This window comes from Papio anubis, chromosome 2 (genome assembly GCF_008728515.1).
Source record: "Papio anubis isolate 15944 chromosome 2, Panubis1.0, whole genome shotgun sequence".
NCBI lineage: Eukaryota > Metazoa > Chordata > Mammalia > Primates > Cercopithecidae > Papio > Papio anubis.
The window spans coordinates 150,945,183-150,967,296 of NC_044977.1; the positions used below are offsets into that span (position 1 = coordinate 150,945,183).

General features: G+C 38.5%; 1 protein-coding gene across 2 annotated transcripts in view; it reads right to left on the bottom strand.

The window, feature by feature from the left end:
* SLC25A36 (solute carrier family 25 member 36) overlaps positions 1-19,607 on the bottom strand; it is a 38,483-nt gene extending 18,876 nt beyond the window's left edge. Inside the window, exons 1-3 of one of the 2 annotated variants that reach the window (XR_001900070.2) lie at positions 19,347-19,588; positions 4,583-4,747; positions 1,719-1,796 (exon numbers count right to left, since the gene is read on the bottom strand). Coding sequence is in view for 1 of the 2 variants with exons in the window: in XM_003895027.5 (XP_003895076.1) it covers positions 1,719-1,796; positions 4,583-4,747; positions 19,347-19,387 (284 nt within the window). In the remaining variant the exon portion in view is untranslated. Of the gene's footprint in view, positions 1-1,718; positions 1,797-4,582; positions 4,748-19,346 lie in introns of both variants that reach the window. The other variant, XM_003895027.5, reaches the window with a different exon arrangement.
* Between the last annotated feature and the right edge of the window lie 2,507 nt (positions 19,608-22,114).

The window sequence follows — 22,114 nt, forward strand, 5'->3', positions numbered from 1 at the left end:
TGTTTTTTTCTTTTAACTTTTTTTATAATTAGGATGCAATTTTGGATATTTTCTGAAAGAGAAAAGAACCCATAAAAAGTTGAAACCTAATAAATAACAAGACATGGATCTGGTACATGGTTTGGATACAGAAAGCATTTTCACTCTAAATATGAACTTTGTACCATGTTCTGTTTAACAATCTAAGATGCAATGGTGTCAGAGAAAAATGACGAAGTGATGTTTTCATGTCCTTCTCGCTTCCTTAATAGGTAACAGAACCATTCTATCTGTTTGGTTTGTCCCATAAGCCAAAAAATGACTTAGTTTTAAGAGTTCCAGATCTTCCCCTTTCTTACTGCTAGTTCCTTTGGCTGCTCCTTTAGTTATTAGTTCCTTTGCTTGTTCTTTGTCTTTTGACTTTGCATAAAAACTGCTTCACAATGATCTTACTATGCGGTCCTTTGCACCTACACATGGTGCCATGCCCATCCTTCTGGATGGTTACTGATACCAGTTACACCATAGTTCTTTATACACATGGTGCCATGCCCATCCTTTTGGATGGTTACTGATACCAGTTACACCATAGTTCTTTATCATTATCACCCTGACATCTCTTCAGCATCTTCCTTGAATAGCTTCCTTTTTATTATGGTAAAGGCCATGTACATCACTTACTGCCCTTCAACGATACACAAATTCTCAGGTTTTTAGACTTTTTGTCCCTTTCTTCAACCCTGTGCTAAGCCCTGACATCCTTCCTAGTCCTTTGGTTCTACTTTTCTATCTTGTTTCTTTGAAGTTTGATTTCTATGTGGAAAGGGAGAAAGGAACACTAACTTCAGGTGGAGTGCAGAGCAGGATAGCTATGAAAAGCAGAAAAATTCAAGATACCCCAAATGCCTTTTCGTCCAAGGAAAATATTTGTTTAAAAGAATGCTTACCTTTCTTAGAGTCAGAATTTTTCAAGATGCAAGAGCTGGTTTAGTTAAACTCACAAATCTACCAAGCACTTATCTCAAAATATCAGGAGTATTTTACAGCCTTAGCCCTGTGTAGATTTTCAATTCTGCAGCCCCAAATTCTTCTAACTCCTATGGTCAGATGAGAGCATAAGCATCTCCCCAGAAGACTCAATATACTGCCACTAGCTATGAGGGTATTTCCAGATTTATCTTGCAAATATTACTAATTTTATATCTCCTAGTCAATGCAATATAAAGATATATAATATATTCATAATTTTCAACTTTGATTACAACAGCTCCGCCAAAAAATCTCAGGTCCGTTTATAGAATTTTAACATTTAAAACTCTTATCTATAAATACAGTGTTCCTTAAACTTCTAGCTATAATAAGCGATACTTTATTATTTTCCCCAGTATAAGACTATCAATAATTTAATGCAAATACTATACCTTCTCTCTTATATTATGAAACATAGCCATTGTATTCATATTACTACTGTTAATTTCTAATAGCACTGAAATACTGTTAGTCTTCAAAATATCCAGTACCATTTCCTACCACCAAACATTATTATATAAATTTGTTCTGGCTAGCACCTGAAATTCTTAAAAAGAAAATTAAGTATTTTAACTTCCCATAAACATTGAAAACCACATTTAGAAATTTAACCGTATCTATAAATGATTAAATCCAGGTGTGCTGAAACAAAAGAGATTGCCATAATTTGCTTAACTTTAAACAATTTTTTTTTTTTTTTTTTTTTTTACCTGGAAGGGGCTACCCCCACTAAATTGGGGCCTAATCCTCTAAACAAGGAACGTGGCCCTTCTTTTTCCAAGATCAACCTGAAAGAGAAAAAACATTCTATTAGAAATATCCTTCAAAGTCTGGTACTTTATTTACTTTGTATAAATAAAGTTAGAGTCTAAATCCAGTATATTTGTATTATGTTATGCTTGTCTGGTTTTCCTTATTTATTAAAACTTTGTGGCCAGGCACAGTGGCTTATGCCTGTAATTTCAGCACTTTGGACACTGAAGCGGGCAGATTCCTTGAGGCCAGAAGTTCAAGACCAGCCTGGCCAACATAGTGAAACCTCATTGCTAATAAAAAACACAGAAATTAGCTGGGAATGGTGGTGCATGCCTATAATCACAGCTACTCAGGAGGCTGAGGTAGGAGAATCGCTTGAACTTGGAAGGCGGAGGTTGCAGTGAGCCAAGATTGTGCCACTGTCCTCCAGCCTAGAGACAGAGTTAAACTCCGTCTCCAAAAACAACAACAACAACAAAAAAAATTAAAAGAAAAAGAGGAAACACAACAAAACACAAAACATTGTTTTTTTCATGACATAGCATAAATTGTTGAAGACTGATAATAGATTTACTAGTAGTGATTAAAAAATCTGTTCAGATTCTTTCCTGAAAGATTAAGACACAAAGATAAAGAGTTCTACATTATTTTCATATGATCATGCTACTCTTATCTTTGATTTCCTTAACTTTACTATCTTTACCAGCAAATTGAAAGCTTAATAACTACCTGCCAACTAGAAATGTAGTTCCTTCCTAATTTTCAGGTCTTTTACTCAATATTGGACAATACTTCTTAGTATTGCAGTATTATCTCATCCCCATTCCATTGATATGCTGTAGCAGAACCTATCACCCTAATGTCCTTTAAGGTACCTGAATGGTTGGCCTGTTATTTCTCCTGCTACTCAGTTAACAGTTGCTATACTGAGTATTTAACTGTATAATTAGCTGTTTATAAGTAGAAAAAGTAAGTAGATAGAAAAAAGAAGGCGAGGACCCTGACACTGTGGAATTTGCTGTTCTGTTTTGATAAAAAGAATTACAACAAAACAAATAAATTAACAGACCATATTAACAAGCAAATACTATACAACCTAGATACATATATGCCCAGCAGAGAAAGGAACAGAGCCAGGTGTAAGTCACAGAAGGCTTTTTTGGAGTAAGTTATGAAATGAAGTTTTGGCAGTGAGAAGGAACAGAAACTGAAGAGTAGGTATTTTAATTCAGAGTTAACAGACTAGGCCAAGTAGTTCTCAAGCATCTATCTGCTTAAGAGGGATCTCTTTAAAGGTAGTTGGGTCTAATGGTTAATTAAGGCCTGAATTGAGCGGCCAGACTTCTCAAGATATGAAGCTCAATGTTGGTAATGAATAACTCTAAGACCCTGAAATAACTTTTCTCTCATACTTAGTTTTATCAGCAGTAAAACAAAACAAAACAAAACAAAAACAGTACCCTTCCACTGGTTACTGTGAGGATTAAGTAAATTAATATATGAAGAGCTTAAAAGAGGGCCTGAAAAACCGAGAAACTAAAACACAGCCCAGAAGGATTACTAAAGTTCTTGTGAAGAGAAGGCAAAACCACTGAAAAGAGAATTAAAAAGTATTATCACAGAGGTCAAAAGAAGAATTTTAAGGGGAGGCAATCTGTGGTAGTAAATATCAAAATCATGGTATTAAAATACCTTTCCTATTATAAATCAGATAGAAATATTTATCTGTACCTACAGCATTTTTTTTTTCTTTTTTGAGACACAGTCTCACTGTATGCCAGGCTGGCATACAGTGGCACGATCTTGGCTCACTGCAACCCCGCCTCCCAGGTTCAAGTGATTCTCCTGCCTCAGCCTCCTGAGTAGCTGGGGATTACAGGTGCACACCACCACACCTGGCTAATTTTGTATTTTTAGTACAGACAGGGTTTCACCACGTTGGCCAGGCTGGTCTCGAACTCCTGACCTCAGATAATCCACCCACCTCGGCCTCCCAAAGTGCTGGGATTATGGGCGAGAGCCACCACGCCCGGCCCAATTACGGCATTTTAATCCAAAACTGTTATCAATTTTATTCTACCTATTCATGTACTTATGTAAACAAGTTTGAAAAAAGAAAAGGCTGATGAAACCTTTTAGTAACAAAGGTAAATACACAGAATGAGTTTATTTGCTATTACAAAATAAACACTACTGAACTAAGTTCAAACAGTGAGCTGATAAGGCAGACACAAAGGCATTCAGTTATTTACGAGTATAAACACGCAAAACCTGATTTTAATAGTTTTGAAATTTCAAATCCAATGGCAACATAATGAAGTATGGCAAAATGTAAAAACAAATCTTTTCCAAACCATCAGGAAATGTTAAACAAATCCTGAATAGCATTAGAACTCTGCTGTGTCAGTTGTACTTAGGTTACATAAAAATCACAGATTGTCGTTAATTGGATGTACTTACTTGTGAGAGTACTTGGAACATTAAAAACATACACAAAAGGAGTTAGCATTAAACATTATCACATTTCAAAAGTAAATGAATAATCCAAAATAAAATTCTTACAATAGCTTTAGAAAAAAATCCACTGGATAAATGTAGAAATATTCTAAATACACATGATTTGGAAATAAAATTACACTTTATTTTATCTAACTATTCTTCTCCATTAGAGATTATCATTCCTTATGAGTACAATTCAGAGTAACTTCTGTAAATAGGTTTATAAAGAATCATTTTAAATGTCGCAGAATATAAGTAAACAAACATCTGGAAATCACTAACGCAAACTAAAAAAGACTGCTGAATACTATGCTCTCACTTTAGGCAATGAAGAGGTCCAGGAGACACTATTCGGTTGACACTGGCTCCAGCCATGGTGTTCAGGTGAACTTCAGAAATATAAAGTGTCACAGAAGATGACTGCAGTCGTGTTTTTACAACTTCCAGTGGACATGTCAGAATAGCTCCCACTGTACCACCACATCTAAAAAAAAAAAAAAAGAACAAAGCTCATCTACTTGATTCATAAGTTAGTACATATGCCCAGAGCTGTAATCCTCATGGGTACCTGGAGCTTTGCCAACATACTAAAATTTATAATTTTTTATGTTAGATGACTAAACAAATTTTTAAGAGATTCCATTATTTGATTACATACAAACATCTTCAGTAACTAAAATGAACACAGTTTAATAACTATCTGGCAAGAATAATTGCTGATGACTTCAACTGATAGGTGCTGTTACTAAAATTGTACTGGTAAGTCACATCATGGCTTTAAATACTGTCCTAAGGTTTGCTTTAGTACTCATGTATATATAACTTGTGGCTCCGTTAAAATCTAGGCCATTCTTTGAGGTATATCCTGTCTTTCAAACTCCTGTCCTTTCAAACTGAAGAGATGGTCTTCTGAGCATTAAGAAAGAACTCACTGATAGTTAAACATATATAGTTCTCTTATGTTAGATACCCAAATATTCAAAAGTATTTCATCTACAAAAAAATACAGCATTTGAGGGCATGGCTCACACATGTAATCCCAGAGCTTTGGGAGGAGGCAGGAGGATGGTTTGAGGACAGTTTGACATCAGCCTGGGCAACATAGCCAGACCCCACCTTACAAAAAATTTGTTTAAAAAATTAGCCAGGTGTGGTGGGGTATGCATGTAGTCCTAGTTACTCGGGAGGCTGAGGTGGGAAAAGTGCTTGAGCATAGGAGTTCAGGACTACAGTGAATATGATCACGCCACTGCACTCTAGCCTGGGCAACAGAGTGAGACCCTGTCTCAAAAAAGAAAAAAATTGGCATTTGAGTCTCACAATTAATGTCTGTCAGGCCTACACATGGAAATCTGTGCAATGTAGGTAGGGTTGTTAGAATAATCCAACATAAATAAAAGGACGGATCACCAGAACCATAAGAACAAAAGCTCTTAATGACATTAAACTGTTTAAAAGGTATGTAATATATAGGCTGAGTAATTATTAGTTTATTATTTTAAAATACAAGAGTAGAAAGTAATTTCCTCTTAAAATATTAATAGCTACCAAGTGAAGCCTTTAGAACTGCTTTCTAACCAAAAGGGAAAATCGCTCAGAAAAGCTCTTAGTGCGGTCAAAGAGAAAAGCTAGTTGAGTCAGGTTAACATGGACCTTCAAAATGGGCATTAAAAGAAAAAGAAAAGCAACCCATTCAATAAAACACTAAACAATTCTACCCCCACAATTAAAAAAAACCACACACACATATATATAAAAAGGAAAGCAGGCATGGCAATGTTAGTATCACTCCAAATAGAATTTAAAAGAAATTTTAAAAGATAAAAATATGTGATATTGATTTATTAGTATATGCCACCAAGAAAATAAGATAAAACCAAACTGTATGCAACTAATGAGTGAAAAACTTATGCAACAAAACTATTAAAAGATAAAGAACATTCATACGTAAAATAAAAAACGTAACCCTTACCTCACACTACATTTTAAAATTAACTCAAAATGGATCATAGACCTAAGTTTAAAATGATGAAACTATAAAACATCTAGGAAAAAAAATCTGGAAAAAAATCTTTTAACTTTGTGTTAGGCACAGACTTCTTACATGGAGATCAACAGAAGCACAAATTAAAGGAAAAAACTGAAAAACTGGACCTTATCAAAACTAAAAACTTATACTCTGAAAGAAACTAAAACTGCTAAGATAATGAAAGAAACTGAGAAGAAAATGAAAGCCACAGACTGAGAACAAATATTTGCAAATCATTACCTGCAAAAGTGCTTATAATCAGGAACAAAACCACGTAATTCAGTAAGAGATTTAACAGATAGTGATATATAGATGCAAATAAATACACAGAATTCTCAAAATCCTTTGTCATCAGGGAAAAGCAAAGTAGATCCATTATAAGATACCACTGCCCATCTATTAATGGCTAGAATTAAAAAGACTGATCAACAGTCAACTGCTGAACAACTGGAAATCTCTTACACTACTGGTGGGAATTAAAAATGGTACAGACATTTTAGAAAGCAGTTTGTCAGTTTCTTACAGAGATAAACATAAAATTGCCACACAACCCTATCTCACTTGTGGGTACTGACCCAAGAGAAATGAACAGGTATGTCCACAAAAGACTTGTTCATGAATGTTTATAATAGCTATACTTATTAATAGCTAACAACCAGGAACAACCCAAATGTCTATCAACTAGTGGAAGCAAACTGTGATACACCTATATCATGGAATACTATTCTGCAGTAAAAAGCCACCACCTGGATAAATCTCAAAAGCATTATGCTAACTGAAAAAGCTAGGCACAAAAGGCTTTTATTTTTGACATTAAAAAATTATCCCTACTTAAGCAAACATTTTTATGATATTCTAGAAAAGGCAAAATGAGACAAACAGAAATGAGATCAGTGGTTTCCAAGGGGTAGAGGAGAGGGAAGAAAGTGCAAGGGGTATGGGGGAATTCTTGGAATAACAAAAAATGTTCAATATCCTTTTTTTTTTTTTTTTTGAGATAGGGTCTTGCTCTGTTACCAAGGCTGGAGTGCAGTGCCATGATCATAGCTCACTGTAGCCTTGAACTCCTGGGTCCAAGCAATCCTCTTGCTTCAGCCTCCCTAGCAGCTGGGACTACAGGCACATGCCACCATGCCCAGCTAAGTTTTTTAATTGTTTGTTGAGACAGGGTCTTGCTGTGTTGCACAAGCTGGTCTTGAACTCCTAGCCTCAAGCAATCCTCCCACTTCAGGCTTCCAAAGTATTGGGATTATAAGCATGAACCACTGGGCCCAGTCAATATCCTGACTATAGTAGTGCTTAAAGGACTTTATAAATCTGCCAAAAGTCAATAAACTGTATACATTTAACAAAGCGTAGATTTTACTGTACGTAAACGATACATTGACAAATCTGATTTGAAAAATATGTGAAAACTAGTAGGAATTCTTAATACATGAACTATCTGGGGCTGAATATATTTATATTATGTGAAACATTCAATCATAAATAAGCTTAATATTTCAAAAAAAATTCCACTCATAGCTTTAAATAGGCAGTTAAAAAAATTTAACCTCCCACCAAAAAATGTCGAAACCACAATTATATGGTCAGACTTCAACAAAATTAGACAAAAAGTAGTAGGATTATAGCAAATCTGAAACAAAATTAAGTAGAACTTAGAAACCTCAATACTCAATAAACAAGGAAAAGATATTTTCAAACAGCCATGAAATAGTCTTAAAACCTCATTATATGTAAGGCCACAAGGAGAATCTTAAATAGAAGCCATTAATTTACTTACGGTAAGAGTTGAGAGTTAAGTGGTAAAAGACATGAGTCATCATCACACAGTATACTTTGAGTATATGCAATGCAGAACTCAGAAGAACCTGTGGGTTGGTCCATACCATATTCACACTACAACAGTGATCTATTATGGCAAACCATAATAATTTCAATTTGTCTTTGCCTGATTTCTTTTTAGCAGTTTAGTTTATTTACTTTGTAAATTTGTTGAGCATAAAACCCACAAACAGGCCCAAAATCTATAATAAATATGTACATGTTTTGATTTTATATTCTGTAAAACCTAAGAAAGAGTATTGTTGAATATGAATAACTTCTAAAAAATGTCTCCAGTGAACATGAATTACTTCTATAATTAAAACGAAAACAAACAAAAAGCAACATGAGCACATAAAGCCATGATTCCTACCCAGTCATTCCTGATTCCAAGAAAATAAATATTAAACAGCGAAAACAAAACAACAATGGTAAAAACAACACCTATGCCTCACACGCTTGTTGTAAAGATGATATAATATAATCCATATAAAGCATTTTGTAAAGTGGCACATAAAAAGTACTCAATAAATAGTAGCTATATAGTTATGTATTTCTATTACTGATAATAGAAACTATGAAATTTTGTAATAAAAGTATTATGAATATTTTGTGGCCAGACCAACAGACAAGGTAAATACTATGATATTTAAAAAACACTTCAGAAGTAAAACACATGAGAATCTGAACTGGCCAGGCATGGTGGCTGATGCCTGTAATTCCAGCCCCTTTCAGAGGCTGAGGTGGTAGGATCACTTGAGTCCAGGAGTTTGAAACCAGCCTAAGCAACACAGTGAGACTCTGTCTCTTAAAAAAAGAAAGAAAGAGACTGGGTGTGGTGGTTCATGCCTGTAATCCTAGCACTGTGGGAGGCCGAGAAAGGTGGATCACCTGAGGTCAGGAGTTCGAGACCAGCCTGGCCAACATGGTAAAACCCTGTCTCTACCAGTAATACAAAAAATTAGCTGGGTGTGGTGATGCACACCTGTAATCCCAGCTACTCCGGAGGCTGAGGCAGTAGAATCGCTTGAACCCGGGAGGTGGAGGTTGCAGTGAGCCGAGATTGTACCATTGCACTCCAGTCTGGGCAACAAGAGTGAAACTCTATCTCAAAAAAAAAAAAAAAGAGAGAAAGAGAAAAAAAAAAACAGCCAGGTGCAGTGGCATATGCCTGTAATCCCAGCTACTTGGGAGGCCAAGGTGAGAGGATCGTTAAACATGGGAGCTCAAGACTTTAGTGAGCTGTGATTGCACTACTGCACTCCAGCCTAGGCAACAGAGTGAGACCCTGTCTCCAAATGATGACGACAACAACAACAACAAAAAACAAAATTAAAAAACAACAAAAAAATAAGGCCAGGCGTGGTGGCTCACACCTGTAATCCTAGCACTTTGGGAGGCCGAGGAAGCCGGATCACTTGAGGTCAGGAGTTCAAGACCAGCCTGTCAAACATGGTGAAACACCACCTCTACTGAAAATACACACACACACAAAATTACTCGGGCATGGTGGTGCACACCTGTAATCCTAGTTACTTGGGAGTCTGAGGTGGGAGGATTGTTTGAACCTGGGAGGTGGAAGTTGCAGTGAGCTGAGATTGCACCACTGCACACTCCAGCCTGGGTGACAGAGCGAGACTCCACCTCAAAAAAATAAGTCTAAGTAAATTGTAGAGAGGTGGGGGTGGCATAAGTGGGTAGATGCACAAGCACTAGGTTTTCCTGAAGCAGTTTTACATTATAGAATGCAATAGATGTGTAGTGTAGGGGTGACACTCTGGTATTTCTCTTGCTGCAATTAAAAAAATAATTATTATGCACACTGAAATCAGAATTGATGTAGAGAACAAAACCATTGCTTCAATAAAGTTGGGATGAACTACATTAGATTTATCTTTTCTCCATGTCAAAAATATCACTGTCTAAAGAAATATGCCAGAAGAACAGAAAGCCCCAGAGAAATCTGCAGCTGCAAGTTTTCAACCAATGAGGCAAATGGGAAAGACAACTTAGTAAAGAGGAAGAAAGGCTTGCAGAGGGAAATACCAAAAAGCAGCAGGGTTTTGCCCTGCAGAATCCCTGAGAGGCCTAATGATTAAGGGCACCAAGTATTCAAGAGGGAATTAAGGCAAAGAACTGAAAACAGAAGGACTGGCTGCTGCCACACAGGCTGTATGACAAAGGTAGGATGCCCAGTGTCTCCCTATGCCTTACACACACACACACACAGAGACACATACAAGCTATATTCCTAGGCAGAAGGCTAATTCTCTGAAGAACACAAACTCAACATTTCTGAGGTTAGGTTTAGCAGGAACAAAGGATGCAAAAACAATCCACACCAAGATGCACTACTGCAATCTTTCAAGGACTTCAACTCCAGAAAAAAAAAAGGTCACATAATAGAGGAAAAGTGACCAGATTAGCATCACGCTTCTCGACAACTGCAGATTACTTATCCTAAAATTCTATACCAAACCAAACTATACATCTGGGACAAAGAAGTATTCAAGAAATTGTCTACTGTATACCCTTTTCTTACACAGCTAACTAAAAAATGTATTCCACAAACTAAGAGAGTAAACTAAAAGAAGACGGCGATGGGGAGGGAATCAAATGCAGGAACAGAATAACCCAAGACAGAGAAAGAAGTCCCAAGATGATAGTGAAACGGCAGACCTGGGAAAAAAAACCAAGCAAGATAGGATTAGTATGACAGAATTCAGTGGGACAGAAGTCTCCAGGAAAAAAAAGACTCACAGATAAACACAGCTGACCATATGAAAAAAAAATGTTCAAGTATGAGTACTCACACAACTAAGCAAAAGTTTTTTAATGGAGGCAATTATTAACTTCAGGGGTAGTCAGGGACAGTGGCATGGGGCGGGGAGGAATGAAGTTATTCATAAGAAAGGAAAGGTCACCATAATAGACAACTCAAACTTAGCTCAGCAGTGAACAAACAATATTTGTATCGTCATAATAAGCTAAGCACTGACTATTGATTTAACAAAAACTGTATCAAATTTTATATTGAGAGGATGTAAAGAAAGGGGAAACAGAGAGTGGTAAAATATAACTAACTCCTTATCTACCACAACAGAAAGATGATGTATAATATATTAATTTGAAAACTAAGAAAAAGCAACAGAGGAAAAATGGTGGAGTAGAAGCAGGCACTCATTACTGGTCTTGTTTCCCTCTGATCCAGTGATGTGGATGACATCAGTTGCAAGGTGTGGCCAATGTAATTTGCTATTAATAACACAGTTCAAGGCTCGATGCTTTACTATTTTAAAAAAGTTACAATTCAAAGTTATTTCTATAAAGCAGTCACTGGTTTGTTCTGTGTGCTTTCTTGACTGGCAAAGAATTCCAAAGACAGAATAGCCAAGTCTGTAGCAGAAGAGCTAAGTTCATTAATCTGTAACATCAAAAATTCAGAAAGGAGAGTTTCTTTCAATGTCACTATACCCCTGGTCACTATACCCTTGGTATACCCAGATTAGAAGTAACTACATGTTCTTTATATTCGGAGCAAAATGACCTGGATCGACACTCATTTAAAGTTTTATAGGCAAATGTCTTATATCTTAAAGATATGAGAAGGCCAAGATCACTTGGTGAGTCAAATAATCACATAGCTATGTATTGATCTTATAGAATATTTAAAATTGTTTAATATGGTTATCACTGAAGAATTTTATAAGACACTTTAAACTATTTCATTTTCATGATGTTTGTCAAATTGTACAGTAAGTTTATCAAGTCATCTCAGTAATTTACTGGAATGTAGACATATCTCTAGCCTATTAGGTAATACTGCAGATGCTAGTAAAGCCAAACTTTTTAGAGTTTAACTGTCTAAGAACTTTCAAATGTTGTTTCTATTTAGTGCATATACTGAAGATAAAAATTCTAGCATGCCAGGGCATCTAGCTACCTTAAGGGCCTTTATGGACCTCTTGAGTAAAGGAGTGGCAAAAAGATACTTAGAGTGTTTTTTTTGTTTGTTTTTGAAGCTAGGCACAGTGTAACCAAAACTGCTTTAAAAAACAAAACAAAACAACCCTGTGCAAACAGGTCTTGTAAGAAAGAGCAAGGCCTCTGTTAGGGGCCTCAAAGTGCTCTCTCACACTAGTTATTGAAGCACAGGAATCAAAAGTTGAGGGTGGGGAGACGGGAGAGAAAGGAGAAAGAAATTGTTCACTGAGTGAATATGAATAGCAAGCAGATGAATTTCAGCCATCATACCCAGTCATGAATTCCTAAGACAGTACACAGACATAAAACTCCATCGACTGGATAGTCCCAAGCTGCTGAACCACTAGATCTGGCTCCCTTAGCTTTAAAAGGACTTTTACTAGCCATACTTGGAAAAAATCCAAGGCACTGTTAGATATATGTCCTCAATATTAACCTCTTGAGCATGTATGGATCAGGAAACTTGTTTTTAACAGGAAAGGTAACAGATGAACAAAATATTTTCTGATGAGGTCCACAATATTTGTATGTGCATATTATTTAAAAAGGTACTTCAGAATTCATTTTGTTAACTGTACACAGTGTTTAGCTTTATAAGGCAAGATGAATAGGATAAAATATTTTATTTTTCTGCCTGCAGTGATATTCTACTTAGGGTATTAGTTACATTAAGAAATATCACTCACTAAACATGAAGTTTCTTTAAAATGCTAGCCAAACTTAAGGAATTTTTCAATCTTAAAACATGTAGACTGCACTGGGCGTGGTAGCTCAGGCCTGTAATCCCAGCACTTTAGGAGGCCAAGGTGGGTGGATCGCCTGAGGTCAGGAGTTCAAGACCAGCCTGGCCAACATGGTGAAACCCTGTATCTACTAAAAATACAAAAAATTACCTGGGCGTGGTGGCAGGCACCTGTAATCCCAGCTACTTGGGAGGCTGAGGCAAGAGAATTGCTTGAACCCGGGAGGTGGAGGTTGCAGTGAGACAAGATGGTGCCATTGCGCTCTACCATGTGCACAGCAGCAAAACTCCATCTCAAAATAATAATAATAATAAAAAAATGTAGATTGTCCCTGGAATTCTATGCAAATCATTAAGGAAGTCTTACCAAAAATTGTTTCTCTGGTAGTACATTTGTGTAACTATTTTCTCTGAAGCTTTAATGTTCAGACAAGAAACAATACAAGTTTTTGAAACGGCGATGGTCATCTATATACCTGACAAACTAACTTATGAAAAGTCAGCAATGCGTGGTTCAGAATAAAACAGCATTTTTTAAAGTATAAGAAGTGTTTCTGATGCAGAAAAAAATTCACAGGTTATTCTTATTTTGGATGATAAAGCAAAATCAAGACTAGTAATACAGAAAATTTTAGCCAACTGAGATAAACATGGAAGCAAGCCGTATCATACAGCCCAAGATGCAATTGTACAGTCTTTACCACTATTTAGAGTGTTTTTTGGTTTTCGTAAAGGTAGGCACAGTGTAACCAAGACTGGTTTAAAAAAACAAAAACGAAAATCTCTGTGCAAATAGGTCTTTTAAGAAACAGCAATGCCTTTGTTGGGGGCCTCAAAGTGCTTACTATTTTAAGGAAAAATAGTAGGATACGAGACTGAGGAAAAAAAAAAAAATCCATTATAGGAACAAAACAGGCTGAGAGAATGTGGTAGGTTTAGTAAAAGTAAAGTTCCCCCTTTCTTTGCTACCCTTTACAGCAAACCTTAAAATTGTCTATTTGTTGTCTCTAATTTCTCTCCTACTCCAACCAGACTTTTACTTCCCTGCCCTGGAAATTACTGAAAAAGTCACCAAAGGTCCTCAATTAAATTCAGTGGTTAACAGCTTTCAGACATCTTAAATGACACCAACATTTGATAGTTGATCATTTACTCCTTTCTAGATCTTGTATATTTGCTTCATTTGGATTTCAGAATACCCTATTTTTTTGGTCACTATGAAGTCTATTTGGCTGGTTCCTCCTCTTCTCCTCATTCCTCTTCTCCTGCTCTCTTTTATTGAAGTCCCCAGAGGGTAGTTCTTGGTCCCTTCTTCTCTATATTCACTCCCTTAGTGATGTCAACTAGGCTCATGGCACCACTCATGTTCCAATGACCACTAAATGTATATCCCTAGTCCAATCCTCTTTCCTGGACTCCAGGCTAGTACATCCAATCACTTAAACAACCAGCTTCTTGACCTCTCTACTTCTCAAACTTACCATGTCTAAAATGGAACTTCTGATCTCCCCTTACGCCAACTCTGTTCCATCTGCAACCTTGCCCATCTCAGTTGACAGCAATTCCACCCTTCCAGGTGCCCAAACTAAAAACCCTGGAGTTATTCTTTGCTCTTCTTCTACACTCTGCATTCAATAGGTCTAAAATCTTATTACCTTTACCTTCCAAGTCTAGCTAGAATTCAACCACTTCTCACAAGGTCCGTTGCTTCCAACCTAGTCTGAATCACCATTATCACTCAAGTGGATTACTGAAATAGCCAAATCAACTCCCTACTTTTGCCTCTGACCCACGCATAGTCTAACAGAGACCAGTTAGCCTTTAAAAATTCTATGATGACTCCTCCCATTTCAATAGAAAAGGTCACAATCCTTTAAAGGCCTAAGAAGACGCTATCATTCTGGCCATACCTGCCTCATTATCTCACTCTTACTGGGGCTAGGGTCTTACTGGGACTAGGGTCTTACTGGGGCTAGTTCCTTTTGTATAGCTTATTCTCTCCCTTCCAAATCTTTACTCAAATGTCATCTTCTTAGTAAGATTCATCATCATTCGATTTAGTACGAGTGCACTCCCACCACAGCCCTTAAAGGTGCACCACTTTTTTCCCATAACACTTAACGCCTTCTAGCTAATGAAAACAACTACTAAACAAGACAGTCCCTTTTTAGATAATTGTCAATATTCTTCAATACTATATTAAAACCGGACAAGTGGTAGGTACTTAAAGGTTAGTTGCAATGTAGAATCTGAATCATACCAGTAAACTTTTCGTACTGTTGTATTAAAATCCACTGGTCTTTTTTAAAATCTGAATGATGCTTTTACCCATGCCTGACTCTATGACATCATATATATATCGGTCATTTGAAAAATACTGGTTCACTGGGTTTGCAGGTCTTTCAAAACATTCTAAAAGTATTTAAAAAATGTACACTTACTATCACCATCTCATCAGAAACATCCTTAGGTACTGGAAGGCTGGGGGAGAGGGGTCAATTCAAAAATTCAAATTTCTGTTTGAAAACTAGAATTTTGTCATTGGTAACAAATGCTATCAGTGGTTTTCCTTAAAAAGGCTTCCTTCAGTTTTTGGTAAAATGTCTGGTCTGAGTAGTCAGTCTATTAATCGTTAAGTGAGAATGGGTCTCCATGAAAAAAAGAAGCTAGTGTAGCCTACAATTGAAACAATGCATAACCACACTTCCGCATGCAGTTACTTTATGCCTATTTCCCATTTTGTCACACAAAATATTAAATATAGAGGTATTCAAAGGTTGCGATGTAATAAAATTAGTATTTTTACTCCCTCAAGAGCATTCTTAAGTTAAACTGGCTTTTTTTTTTTTTAATTGCAAGTACCTGGAGGTGAATATGATTACTATAGTCTGGTGCCACTGCCTTGATGCATGCTAAGGCATCAACAGTTTTACCCATCATTGCTTTTGTGCTATCAGGACAAATGTCAACACATTTGTGCCAATAATGTCTTTGTTTTTTATGAAAATAGTTTTAAACTCTCAGACCACAAGTAGGGTCTCAAGAAGGAGAATCCCTGACCCACAATGCTGTGCTACACTAATCCATTTGCAGAAAAATGGTAGCTGCTTTGCTACAGTAATCCATTTACAGAAAAGTGGTTTCTTTGAGAATATTATCCAACAGGATAAGAAACTTCCCTTAGTTTTGCAATCTATTAGTAAGAAGAACAGAATGCATTTTTAGAAGGAAAAAAAGGGGAGGAGGATGTCTGAATGTTTGTCTCCTCCAATGTTAATAAGATGAAATCCTACTCACATCCCAAGGTGATAGTATTAAGCGGTAGACACTTTCAAGGTGATTAGGTCATGAGATTGTAGCCCTGACATTTGGGATTAGTACCTTTCTAAGACACCAGAGATCCTGGCTAGCTTCTCCTACTACATGAGAATACAGCAAGAGAGTGTCTTCTATAAGGAAGTAGACCACCATCAGACAACGAACCTGTTATTGCTTTAATTTTGAACTTTCCAGCCTTCAGGACTGATAGGAATATTTGTTATTTATAAGCCACCAGTTTTTGGTATTTTGTAATAGCAGCTTAAACAGAGCAAGACAGAGGAAAAGGAGAGGTAGTAAAAATTAAGGAAATGAGACTAATAAAAATATGGTCAGAGTGAAGGGGAAATAAATCACATTAATTATACTTTTAAGTATTCTACTTCTGCCCTGATCTTCAAGAAAACCGGTGAAATAATTTAACAAATATCATTCATTATACCAAAATGGGAGTTTCAATAAATAATAATGATTGAGCAAATAAATGAGCTCCAGGATATAAAAACAGACAGTTCTTAGATCATCTTTGATTTTACTCACTACATATATTAAATTCTCTGTCATAGAAGCTACAAAGAAAAAACTTCATCTACTTAAAGTCTGAAGGTATATAGCTCCTATATGAGACAGTATCTCCCTCAAATACAAAACAATGAGCTGCCTCTGTAGATATATGCCACTGATAAAATAACTGGACAATGTATAATTCCATCAGTCTTTAAAAATACATTTCATATTGCTTTCATCTCTACATACATACAGTATTAGAGGTACAAATAAAATTAAATTATATTTACATCTTTTTTACAGGCTGCCATGATATGGTTCCTTAACTCAATTAACCTAACTACTGACCTTACAAACTCTGAATATTAACTCTGGCAAAAGCATAATGGGATCAAAGGGTGTCTTAAAGAAAGCACGAGTTATGCATGTCAGTATTTCACCCAGAACCAAGGTCCAGTGATGGTGTTTAACAATACAGTTACTAGGCTATTAGAAATCTGGCATTCTGATAAACATATCTGAATATTACAATTTTACTTATCAGAAAAACAACTCAAAGGCTCCATATTCTGAAAACCCTTGCCTAAGATTAAACACACTGTGACAGGTTACTGATGGTTCTTTTAAAATATACTGGGCTTTCTTTAAATAGATAAGGTGTGTTTTACTTAACTCACTTATGTAACCACATATAAAAATAAAATCAAGATGAAATGCAAAGGAAGATAAATTATATGACTGAGCACCTACCTTGTATCAGATTCTACATACCAGTATCTCATTTAATAGTCTAAATAAACTACATACGCTAGACTGGCGGGGACGGGATGGAGCTCCTAATCTATGTGTTTAGATGCTACAAAAACCTCTCATTCCTGTTCTTAAACCAGAAAACCTACATTTACATGTTTTTGTAATAACAAAATGATGATCCTAATCCAAAGTGGGAAATTAGTGCAATCAAGCTAACATTTATTTCAAATATAAGTATGCCCCATTTTTAACAAAACTTGATATATGAATCCTGAACGCGGAGTAATAGAAATGTTAGGAGCTAGAGAAGGGCTTTCGAGATCATATAATACAATCTCCTAATTTTATAGATGAAGCAATTGAAATGAAAGTGTCAATATTTCACCCAAATTAAAACAGTGCTAGACTACATCAGTGGTCTCCTCACTTCAGGTGTTATAGACCTAATTACACGAGGAAATTCAATTATTTGCATGAGATCTTTTCAAGAGCATCTACACAGCGACTGCATTTTAAAAAAAAGATTTAATTTGCCTGATTATTGGCAGCAAACATTTCAGAAATATGGAAAGCCAATTGCCTAAACCGGGTCTCACAGATTAATAGAAAAATATTGTTTTTATGCCAGAACAGTGGCTCGCCCATAATTGGTGTACAATAAATGTTTGTTGAATGAAAGTGTGCCAACCTAAAGTATTGCCATCATTGGCTCAATAGAGTCCATATGTCCAACTCAAAGTAAGACACCGTGAACAGAACTGCATGTATATTTCTTTCATAATCTTAAAAGTGGTGGATCTAAAAACTGTAGTATTTAAGAAGATGCCGGTAAGTCTCAGCATAATTCACCGAAACCATTTTTGATAAGAAAACTCTTTATAGTCCTCCAAATAAGTAACGCTTAAAATTGCTGATTCTCCAAATGATATAAAGGAACAAATCTAAACAGGAGGCTAAATTGGCAGCTCTAATACTCATGTTGGCAATCAGGGAACTAAGACTTTGGGCTTAGTCCTAATCTTGCACACACATAGTAACTATTAACACTATCTTCAAAAAATCTGACCTCTCTCCACTCCTACTTTCTCCTAAGCAGCAGAAAAGCAAACGGTGTACAAGAGGGGTGGTTTTCTCGAAAGGAGTCTGACCCCAAAAGTACTGCAAAGCTTTGCACCCCATTCACCACCTGGAAAAGCTCGGGCAAGAAATTTTCCAAGGCCTAGAAACACCCTACAGCAACCACGGGAGAATACCAAGGCCTTCCCCGCTGGATCCCATAGCTCCCTTACCACCCACCCTGCAAAGCCGAGCCCGGAAATGAGCTGCCCGAGGTCCGAGGTGGGGCGTGAGTGACGTGCGGAGGCCCAAGCGCGCTGCAAGGAGCGAAGGCTGAAGGAGGCTCCGGCGCCCATTTTGTCCTCAGCCTCCGCACTTTCCGCCCCGTCCCCTTGGGCCATGCAACCTACGCGAAATCCGGAGCCAGGCTACTCAAAGCGGCCCTGCATCCCCGACACCCGCTAGACTGCGGCGTGCAGCCGGGTCCAGAGGCGGTCGGGTAATCAAACGCCGACCCCAGTTCTCGCCGGCGTCTCCTAAGACGCTTGAACTCGGCCTCCGCCTCACTCCAGGCCCAGCGGGCCCAAACCTCACTCCCGGCCCGGGTTATGAAACCCTCAACCTTGTCTGCCTGGGCCTCTCTCGCTCCCGGGCCCGGGCCTCACCCCCTCGCTTCCCCGAACCGGAGCCCCCTACGCCACCCACGGGCTGGGTCTCTCCCCTCACCCGCGGGCCCGTGGCTGCTCCCCGCCCAGGCCTCACCCCCGCCCCCCCCCCCCCCGTCCCCCTTCACCCCCCCTCGCCCCTCTCGCCTGCGTCTTCGGCCCCAGCACCCTCAGCCCCAGTGCGCACGCCCCGCCAGGACCGTACCCCCCGGCAAACAGATGCACTAGCGTGTCCCTCTGGCTCATTCTCTCTCCCGCATGTCCTCCGGGCGCTGAGGCGGGACGCGGATCTGGCCGCCCGCTACGGCAGGCGGCTTCGGTCCCGGACTGGAGACGCACAGCGCCCCGGGGACGGCGAGGAGAGCTGGCCGAGACGCGGCTGCAGAAAGCAACCCGGCACAGCCCTCCCCGCGGCACTCTAGCCGCCCCGCCGCCTGCCTAAGCGCGCCGCCCTCCACCGAAGGCTGAGAGAGACCCGGCGCAGCGCGACAGAGGGTGGGCGGGGGATGGTAGGGGAAAGATGACTATTTGATGGCCCCCGACATAAACAGAGGCTCCCATTGGTCTGAGGGTCGTGACGTCACGCACTCTGCAGGGCTCTTTCACGTGATCCCTGTGGGCTCTTTCAATGAAAGGGGCCACGAGGCGTGGCCAGAGCGCGTGCCCGCGGGGTGGTAGGTCACCGCGCCTCTCGCACCTGAGGCCTAGGGCGAGAGACCTGGAATGAACGCGACAATCACGGCTGCGCTCTCCTGAACAGGGAACTGGCGGGGCGGGAAAAATCGCCTTGGTTCCGGGTTCACAAGAGGATTACTTTGAAAAAATTGGATTTATGACCCAGCAATTCCCTTGGTGTCTCAGAGTAACATTTCGCACAATGCATAAAAAGGTTTGTGCATGGATACTCCTGTGCAGGCTCACAAACAGTACAGAATTATGAACAATGCTTGTAGTAGCAGAAAATTGAAATCAGTGGGAGAATGAAGAAATAAATCACGGAACATTCCTACTATGGAATATTATGCAATCGTGACAGGGGATGAGGTGACTCCATATGGCAAAAAATCTCCCGAGGTGTGTAATAAGTAAAAAAGGCAAGTAGAATTTAAACACTCGGGGCCGGGCGCGGTGGCTCAAGCCTGTAATCCCAGCACTTTGGGAGGCCGAGACGGGCGGATCACGAGGTCAGGAGATCGAGACCATCCTGGTTAATATGGTGAAACCCCGTCTCTACTAAAAAGTACAAAAAAACTAGCCGGGCAAGGTGGCGGGCGCCTGTAGTCCCAGCTACTTGGGAGGCTGAGGCAGGAGAATGGCGTGAACCCGGGAGGCGGAGCTTGTAGTGAGCTGAGATCCGGCCACTGCACTCCAGCCTGGGCGACAGAGCGAAACTCCGTCTCAAAAAAAAAAAAAAAAAAAAAAAAAAAAGAATTTAAACACTCGGGTTTATTTTTTAAATAATAAAGTAAAAGTTCATGGAAAATGGAATTAAAAGATACAGTTTAAAAATACAAACTTTGTTTTTCAACGTAAGCTTCATCAAGTTAAAAACACTTTGGTAAGTGATGATACCAGCTGTTTAGTCCATCTGTAAAGAATTGAGGGTTATGGGAATTTAATCATGAAAATGCAGGCTTTTTTACATTATTAACTGAAGAAAAATGGGTGCCATTTACAGATTTTTCACGATTAGAAAACAAAAATATGTCAGAAGGAGCCAGGTCAGGAATGTAAGATGGATACCTAATAGTTTCCCATCGAAAATCCTGGAAAAATGCCCTTATTTAAAGAGGAATGAGCAGGGACATTGTCCTGGTGGAGAAGGACTCTCGGGTGAAGATTTCGTAAGTGTTTTTCTGCTAAAGCTTTGCTTCACTTTCTCCTGTAATAAGCAGATGTTATTGTTCTTCGGCCCTCCAGAAAGTCAACAGGCAAAATACCTTGAGCCTCCCGAAAAGCTGCTGCTCTGACTTCGGCTTTTGACCAGTACACTTTTGATTTGACTGGACCACTTGCACCTCTTGGTAACTATTGCTTTGATTGTGCTTTGGCTTCAGGATCATACTGGGAAAGCTATGTTTGATCTCCTATTACAATTCTTCAAAGAAATGTTTCAATATATTGATCCCACTTGTTTACAATTTCCATTGAAAGCTCTGCTCTTGTCTGCAGCTGATTTGGGTGCAACATTCTTGCACTCATCACGTGAAAATTTGCTCAACTTCAGTTTTTCAGTGAGAAATGTATAAGTAGAACCAGTTGAGATGTCTATGGTGTTGTCTATTATTTGTGCTGTTAATTGCGGGTCCTTTTCAATTATGGCACACCGAAGAATAATCTTTTCCTCAAAAATCGATGTGGATTGTTTGCCACCACAGGCTTCCTCTTCAACATTATCTCATCCCTTCTGCAAACAAGTTACCCATTTGTAAACTTCAGATTTCTTTGGGGGAATTTTCCCCATCAAACTTTTGTAAAGCATCCTTGATTTCCCCATCCTTCCACCCAATCTTGACCATAAATTTGATGTTTGTTCTTGCTTCAATTCATGCTGCTCTGATAGGGACTGTTTTCAAGCTGATGTCTTATCCTTTTTAGTGCCTCAAACTAGATCTTGTTCACATGCATTATAACAAGTGAGTATGAATTTTTGGTGCAAAAAAGTTTGAAATTCATACATAGTTTTTTTTTTTTTAGGGAAAATGTTTATATAAATTTAAATTTACGTATATTCCATCCTTCTCTTAACTGAAAAGAGTAAAAAACTTTCTGAGATTTTTTTTGCTACTTACCAGTTCTTTTTTTTTTTTTAAATATACTTTAAGTTCTGAGATACATGTGCAGAATGTGGAGGTTTGTTATGTAGGTATACATGTGCCATGGTGGTTTGCTGCACCCATCAACCCGTCATCTACATTAGGTACTTCTCCTAATGCTATCTATCCCCTTGCCCCCCCAACCGCCAACAGGCCC